Genomic DNA, 8,064 nt, shown 5'->3' with positions numbered 1-8,064 from the left:
TGTGGTGTTAGATGAAACCTTTCCCCTACCCCACACCCTGCCCCCTGTAGCCCTGGTCCCCACCCGTAGAGGACAGCGGAACCCAGAAAAGAAGAGGCCTGTGGACAGAAAAGTCATGGTTGGGGCCAGGGTCGTATGGAAAGGGCTAGGGGCTGGAGTGGGGCTGGGGCTAGGAGGACACCAGGGTGAAGGTCAGGCTGTGGAAGGGAGGTCAAGGCTGGGGGAAAAGAGACTGTGGTTCCGGGTTTAGCCCAGGCAAGCAGATCCCTGGGCCACCCTGGGCGTTGCCCAAGGGCACCTGCTGAGAGGGCTCGAGTCCAGCCTCTGCTCTGCAAAGGGGCAGCATCTGCCCTGAGGGAAAGGAGACTTTTCCTAATGTTCACAAAGGCAATCTATGGGCTATTGGGTCTTCCTCTTCATTAGTAGATGGAGAAACTGAGGTTTGGGGAAGGGGGCAGGGCTGAGGCCAGGCGACTCAGCTCTTGCTGGGCTCCTCTGACAGTCTGACTCCCTGGTGGTGTGCGAGGTGGACCCAGAGCTAAAGGAAAAGCTGAGGAAATTTCGCTTCCGAAAAGAGACGGACAATGCGGCCATAATAAGTGAGTGTCATCTTCCCTCCTGGAAGGATGGGGTATGGGGACAAGCGTGGGGGCAGATGGGAGGGGCCTCTAACCCCCATGTGCCCTCCCTCCTCAGTGAAGGTGGACAAAGACCGACAGATGGTGGTGCTGGAGGAAGAATTTCAGGTGAGGGGATCGGGGGATGGGACCTCCAAGAAGGGCAGGGTGGGACTGGGAGACCCAAGCGACTGTGACTGATGCTAAGAGCCTGGCATGGGGGGCCAGAAAGACCCGGAGGTCAAGTCCCAACTTAGCTGTGACCCTAGGTGAGAGACTTCACCCGTATGGGTCTCTCTTTCCTCATCTGTGAAATGGTGATAGCAGTCCCTACCTCTTAGGGTTGTCTGTGGATTCAATGATTCAATCCTTGTAGTGGGTTTAGAAGAAAAGTGTCTTAACACCTCTGGGCTTCAGTTTGCTCATCTGTAAAATGGGGATAACAATAAGACCAACCCCTCTGGGATTTGGGAGAGGTCAATGAGTTAATCCATGTATGTGTATTTCTTGGACTAGTGCCTTGGCACACAGTAAGTGTTCATTTAATGGCAGTCTTTTTTTTTCTCTCCCCTCATCCCCAGAATATTTCTCCAGAGGAACTAAAAATGGAGTTGCCAGAGAGACAGCCCAGGTATGCTGGGGGAAGGAAGGGGACGGTCAGGCCATGGGGAGAAGGGTGATGATAGGGATACAGACTGAGGGACTGTTTGGGTTCCAGTCCTATTCATGGGCTCGGGATCTATGTCTCTGAAGTCAAATGTTCCTGTCCTAGGACTTTTGGTTTGTTTACCAAAATGTTATTGCAGAATTTTACACTAATAGTCATATGTAATGTTAGAGTTTGCTTTTTGTTTTTTGTACAAACCATGTCAGGTTTTGGTCTCAACATTGCACTTGCTTCATTTAAAAAAAGAGTTAAAATTTCCTTATTTTTCAATACTTGGGCATACTTTGAGTAGCAAAGGGTTTATTTGACCTTTAATGATTGGGGAGAATCCTGTGTGAAGCCAGAGGAGCCTGGTGCTTTTGTGTGTGGAGGAGCTTTTCGACACTTCTGTGAAAACTGGTCTCTTTAGATTTTTCATCTCAACTGATTTTTGGGTGCCCTACAACTCTGAGCCTCAGAGTTGAGATCTCAGGCTCTAGATCTCAGCCAGGACCAGCATCCTGGGCGTCTGACAAGTGCAGTCACACAGGGCCCCGTACCCAGAAGGGAGCCTTGAATGCAGGGCTTGATGCTCTACGACTGCCTGCTGTCTTGAAATTCTTTATAGTTATATCTTTGAATCTGTGTTTTGTGTGAAGTGTGATGGAACAATGGAGCATGTGCTGGGGGCTTGGAGCCTCCCTCAGCTCATATCTCCAGCCTGGATGGGTTCTCAGCTACCCACTCCATGCATTGCCCAGCAATGGCTGCTGCCCTCTGTCCTAGGCAGGGGACCTGATTACAGGTTCCGGGGGTGTCAGGGTCAGGGTCGGTACTCACCCCCTGCACAAGTTCCAGGGTGTGCCTTTGAGCATTTCCATTCCCTCTGTGAGTGTCCCCATGCCCAAGAGAGCGTGATTTTAAATAGGAAATTTTAAAAGATCAATCTGGAGAGAGACTGCAGAAGAAAGGAAAAAAGCCTTTCTCCTGTGTTTATAACAAGGGGCCCTGCATTTTCATTTTGTGCTGGGCTTGGGAAATTATATAGCTGGCTGTAGTCTCAGCCCCTGATTCTAGTTCTCTGTATAGTAAAACATAGTGGTTGAGCACTTATACTCTACCAGCCAACTTCCTGGGTTCAAATCTATCCATAGAAACTTGGGCAAGTGACTTCACCTCCCTGGGCCTCAATTTTTCCATCTGTAGTATGGGGATAATAATAGTACCTACATCATAGGGTTGTTGTGAATCAAATAAGCACTTATTTATTTATTTATTTTGGCCGCACCACTTGGCATGTGAGATCTTAGTTCCCTGACCAGGGATGGAACCCGCGCCCCTGCAGTGGAAGGGCACAGTCTTAACCACTGGACCGCCAGGGAAGTCCCTAAGCCATTTTTTCTTAAAAAAATTTTTTATTGAGATATATTTGACATATTATATTAGTTTCAGGTGTACAACATAATGATTTGATATTTGTATATACTGTATTACAAACTGTTCACCACCATAATCTAGTTAACATCTGTCATCATACATAGTTTAAAAAAATTTTTTTCTTACGTTGAGGACTTTTAGTATCTACTCTTTTAGCAACTTTCAAATATACAATACTGCACTGTTAACTATACTTACCATGCTGTACGTCATATCCCTAGGACTTATTTAAAATAAATAATGGGAAATAAAATAACTGGAAATTTGTACGTTTTGACTCCCTTCACCCATTTCGCCCACCCCCACCTTCGGCAACCACTAATCTGTTCTCTGTATTTATGAACTTGGTGGCTTGTTTCTTTGTTTTTATTTTTTAAATTCCACATATAAGTGAGATCTTAAGACATTTATCCTTCTCTGACTTATTTCACTTAGCGTAATGCCCTCAACATCCATCCATGTTGCATATGGCAAGATTTCGTTCTTTTTTATGGCTGAATAGTATTCCATTGTGTGTGTGTGTGTGTGTGTGTGTGTGTGTATACTGCATCTTCTTTATGCATTCATCCATCAATGGATACTTAAGTTTTTTCCATATCTTGGCTATTATAAATAATGCTGCAATAAATATGGGGGTGCATATATCTTTTCAAATTATTGTTTTCATTTTCTTTGATAAATACCCAGCAGTGGAATTGCTGGATCACATGGTAGTTCTATTTAGCATTTACTATTATTATTATTATTTTAATTATTAAAAAGACTTTTAATTTTGAAATTATTATAGATTCACAGAGAGTTGCAAATATAGTACCCCTTATCCAGTTTCTCCCAATGGTTACATCTTACCTATCGTGCAGTATCAAAACTGGGAAACTGACATTTATACACTGTATGTATAGTTCTATGTTATCTTTTTTTAAAAAATTAATTAATTAATTTATTTTAATACAGCAGGTTCTTATTAGTTATCCATTTTTATTATTATTTTTTAAATCATTTATTGTGTTTGAGGCCAGTACCCTGCGTCTCAGTTGTTAACCCTAGGTTCTCAGACTCAGTCAAGATTTCAAGGTTGTGGTCTCAGGTAATGGGCACTGGGCCTGGGCTCCAGGCCAAGTCCTGAGTTTGGATTCCCTCTTGCTGCTGTAGGTTCGTGGTCTACAGCTACAAGTACACGCACGCCGATGGCCGAGTGTCCTACCCCTTGTGTTTCATCTTCTCCAGCCCTGTGGGTGAGACACAGCTCTACTCATCCTGAGAAAGTAGTCTTAGATTCTGTGTGAGGGTGTGTAAGTGTGTGTGTTTGAGTGCAAGTGTGTGTGCATGCCTGTGACTGGTGATTGTGTGACTGTGTGCATGTGTGTAGGTGCCTGTGTGAGAGTGTGGTGTATGTGGTGTGAGTCCTGAGAGGGCATTGGGTGGAGGTGGAAACACTGAGCCCCCATCCTCCTTAGTCCTGAGGCGTATAAGCAAACTCACTTCTTCCTTTTACCTAGAAACCCCTGTCTGGCCCCAAACCATCTCCAGGGACCCTAAAATAACTTCAAGCCCCCAAACAAACCTGGGGACTCTGACTATAGCCTCCAGGGACCTCCTTAGAACAGTTCCTGGGACCCTTAGAAAACTCCAGGGTCTGCAGGACATTACTAGGGCCTTAGAGAACACTCTGGCATCCCCCAGTTATGCTTCCTCCTTCTCTTTTCCACACAGGCTGCAAGCCTGAACAACAGATGATGTACGCAGGAAGCAAGAACAGGCTGGTGCAGACGGCAGAGCTCACAAAGGTCTGGGCCTGGGGCTGAGGCTCCCGAGTGTGAGAGGGAGAGTCTGGACTCCTGGTCTGTGCCATGAGGGGGCTGGGGATCTGGGTTCCTGGGTCTGAAGGAGGAGGGGGTCAGGGCCCTCACTCTTTTCGGTTCCTGAGTGGATTATAATACTGAGCCCTCTCTCTGCCCAGGTGTTTGAAATCCGCACCACTGATGACCTCACAGAGGCCTGGCTCCAGGAGAAGTTGTCTTTCTTTCGCTGACCTCTGGGTGGGGGACCTGAACTCAGGCCCCCTAGGACCTGAACATCTGAGACCTTAAAGAAATTAAAATACAAGAACTCAGAGACCCTCAGTTCTGGCTCAGTTTCTGTTCCTCACTGTGGGCTGTATAGGTGGCAGTCCTGCAGTACCAGCCTTTGGCCAGTAGAGGGCAGGCAGATCCAGTGGACGCCTGCTGAGGCCTGGGAGTAAAGGAGGATTCAGTACCTGTTCCTCTGAAAGAAAGGGAGGGGCCTGCAGGATTTCCTAGGGAGAAATGAGGGAGGCCTGGTCTCCTAGAAGGATTGGGGGGATATCTGAATCTGTGGAGGGGCCACTCCCAAGGGGGACAAGGACACCTGCGTCCCTGAGAGTAAAGAAGGCAGAGTGCCTGTCTCCCCACCTCTCACCTTCCCACCCTAGCAGGCATTAGCTTGTACCTATGCTAATTTTCTCAGTAAGCCCCCAGGCAGGAAGATTTTAAAGGCAGAAAAGTTGTTGAAGTTGCTATAAAAGTGAAATAGAACAGCTTTAGGGGCTGGGGAGTTGCTGGGGGTGGGTGGTTTGTGCAGTTGGGTAGGCCTGAGGGCCCAGGTCTGGGAAAGATTAAGAGGATCCAGGACTCTCAGTGGAACCCCGAGGAGTATGAGGTGGAGGAGGCAGGAAAGGGACACTGCCTGCCCCTGTCTGGAGATTCTTCTTTCTTTCTCTGTCATCTCTGGGTGTTTGACTCTCTCAGGCTTTCTGTTTCTGAGGGACATTCATTGAGCACCCACAGTGTACCAGGCTCTGAGGATTCTGAGATGGGCAGGTTTTCACAGAGTTGAATCACTGTCTCTCTCTGCCTCTCCTCCAGGTCTCTGATTGTTCCTCTCTCTGTCCCTAGATTCAGGGACCTGGGAACTCCCTCCTCCCACCCTTTTCCAGGTTCCCAGTTGAGAGGTGGCTGTTGCCATGGTAACAAGGACAGAGTGACCTTGGGCCCTGGCTGCCCCTCCCCCGGCCCTGTCATTCCTGGGGGAGGGTCCACAAGCCCAGCTCCAACCCTTCCCCTTCCTTCCCTGCCTTAACATGTCCTCATCACCCCACTCTGTCCCATCCCTTGCCCCTTGTCCCCAGTCAGGACAAGCCCTTTGCATGAGGGATTCAGGAAAGAATCGCTCTACACTGGACTATAGAGAGATCCCCACTGCCCTCAGTTTTCTGTGGGGAGAGGGTTGGGTTGAGCGCCTCTCCTCTCTTTCACCCATGCTGGTGCTCCTATCCCATTTCTCTTGCTAGGGATGTCTCTACACATCCCTCTGCACAGCCTCAGTTCCTGAAGGCTAGAGATGAGGAGATAGGACGGGTCATTCAATGAAGAGGTCAGCAACTCCTGGTCTGCAGGGATCAGAGAGGCAAAAGGACTTGTCCAAGGTCATGAACTTACATGATCAAATGGATAATAATAGCCAACTCTGATTGAGGGCTTCCTATGTGCCAGGTACTTCTATAAGCACTTTACAGGTATTAACTAATTTAATTCCTACAGTAACCCGTGAAGAAGGTACCAGTTTTATCCCCAATTTACAAATGAAGAAACTGAGGCACAGAAGTCAAAAATAGTTGCTCAAAGCCACACAGCTAGTGGTCTGTACAGTTAGAACTTTAACCCAAAGCTATCCTGTGGTCCACGGCCACTCCCTCTCTTAGGCAGGGGATTCAGGGAACCCGCTCCTCTTCCTCTACCTCCTCTTTCTCCTCCCACTACCCCCCCACACCGCGGTTAAACTGTCTGCCTCCAGGTTCATGATTGCAAACGATCCAATCAGAAAGAGGCATGTGCAAGGACTTGCCCAATCAGGAGCAAGGAGTTTGGAAAGCAGGGACCAATCAGAAAGGGTGACTCTGAGGGGCAGTCCAATGCAGAGTAGGTTTGAGTAGAGGGCTTGTGGAGGGACCAATCAAAGAGGTCAGAACAGAATACCGCTGTACAATGCAAAGTGGGCTCAATGGGGCGTTGCTTTTGGTTTGGGGCCAGGCCTTTGAGGGGCGGTACAAACTGGGAGCCACCTCCTCTCTTTCCACCAACCTCCTCTCTAGGTTCCCACAAATCCAGGCTCCCTAGGCTTTTCCTGGGGCACTTCTCCCTGCTAACCTTGAATGTAAGCAGGGCTTATGTTGAACAGGTGAAGACTGGACGTTAGGTCGGAGCTGAGAATGGGGTACCCAAGTTAGGCTTGAAGGGCCAGTGCTTAGGCTGAAAGCTTGACGCTTTTGGAGTGGAGCCTAAGGTGGAGGGGTGGGGCTTAGGTGGGGGCAGGGCCCAGGCTGAAGAAGTATGAATGTTATAAATTTTAGGGTGGTGACTAAGGTAAAGGGGTGGGGCTTGGGCTGTGAGGGTGAGACCTAGGCTTGAGGGGTGTTATTTAAAGTATTTATTTATTTATTTTTGGCTGCCTCGGGTCTTAGTTGCGGCATGTGGAATCTTTCCTTGCGGGGGGTGGTGCGTGGGCTTCTCTCTAGTTGTGGCCCGTGGGCTCTGGCCGCGTGGGCTCTGTAGTTGTGGCACATGGGCTCTCTAGTTGTGGCGTGTGGGCTTAGTTGCCCCGCAGCATGTGAGATCTTAATTCCCCGACCAGGGATAGAAACCGTGTCCCAAGCATTGGAAGGGGGATTCTTAACCACTGGCCCACCAGAGATGTCCCGAGGGGTGTTATTTATTTAGGTCAGATAGGGGAGAGATTTTGCTGTGGGGTGGGGCCTTAGAGACAGAGGGTGGAGCCTATGCTTGGGGGCAGGGCCTAAGTTGTTGAAGAATTAGATTGGATCTCTATTAGCTGGTCTAGGTCAGGAATTAGGGCCCCAGGGAATTAATCATACTATCAGCTTCCACCTGTTGCCCTGTTTTTCAGGCCATCTCACATTCCCTGACCTCATGGGGCATTCCCCTGCCTCTGGGGTATATCCTTCCCTTTGCAGGGACCCCAGGCTGGGAGATCCTGTGTATTCCTGAGTGTGGGCTCTCCAGTGAGTCTGCAGCAGATCTAGCTTCCAGACCCTCTCTTAAGAGGAGTTCAAGAACACATGTTTACCGAACACCTACTGGGTGCCAATTACTACTCTGGACACCGGAGAAAATTGGTGCCCATGCCACCTCCTTCAGGTGGCTTACATTTCAATGACTAGACAATAAGCAATAAATGAATAAGTAAATGATAAACAGGTAAACAACAAGCAAACAAGAGTATTAGCAAGTATTAGCAAGAGTGATAGGGCTATGAAGGAAATAAAATGAGGTGATGGGATGATAAAAATGGGGGACCCATCTGAGTTTTGTGTTTTTTTTGCCGCCT

The 8,064-nt window shown here is 48.3% G+C and overlaps 1 protein-coding gene across 1 annotated transcript; it reads left to right on the top strand.

Moving 5' to 3' along the window:
- Positions 1-4,823, top strand: GMFG (glia maturation factor gamma). Its single transcript, XM_004271308.4, has 7 exons — positions 1-118; positions 503-599; positions 697-746; positions 1,199-1,248; positions 3,853-3,935; positions 4,414-4,487; positions 4,661-4,823. The coding sequence occupies exons 1-7, from the start codon at positions 116-118 to the stop codon at positions 4,730-4,732; spliced, it is 429 nt and encodes a 142-aa protein (XP_004271356.1). The 5' UTR covers positions 1-115; the 3' UTR covers positions 4,733-4,823.
- The last annotated feature ends 3,241 nt before the right edge of the window (positions 4,824-8,064 follow it).

The sequence above is a fragment of the Orcinus orca genome, chromosome 20 (assembly GCF_937001465.1).
Source record: "Orcinus orca chromosome 20, mOrcOrc1.1, whole genome shotgun sequence".
Taxonomy (NCBI): Eukaryota; Metazoa; Chordata; class Mammalia; order Artiodactyla; family Delphinidae; genus Orcinus; species Orcinus orca.
This window is presented reverse-complemented; position numbering and strand designations above follow the sequence as displayed.

Bases quoted from the DNA above. Each gene is read 5' to 3' on its own strand.
- GMFG (XM_004271308.4), top strand. The intron at 600-696 runs GTGAGTGTCATC...CTCCCTCCTCAG, and splicing joins GGACAATGCGGCCATAATAA to TGAAGGTGGACAAAGACCGA. The intron at 747-1,198 runs GTGAGGGGATCG...CCTCATCCCCAG, and splicing joins TGCTGGAGGAAGAATTTCAG to AATATTTCTCCAGAGGAACT.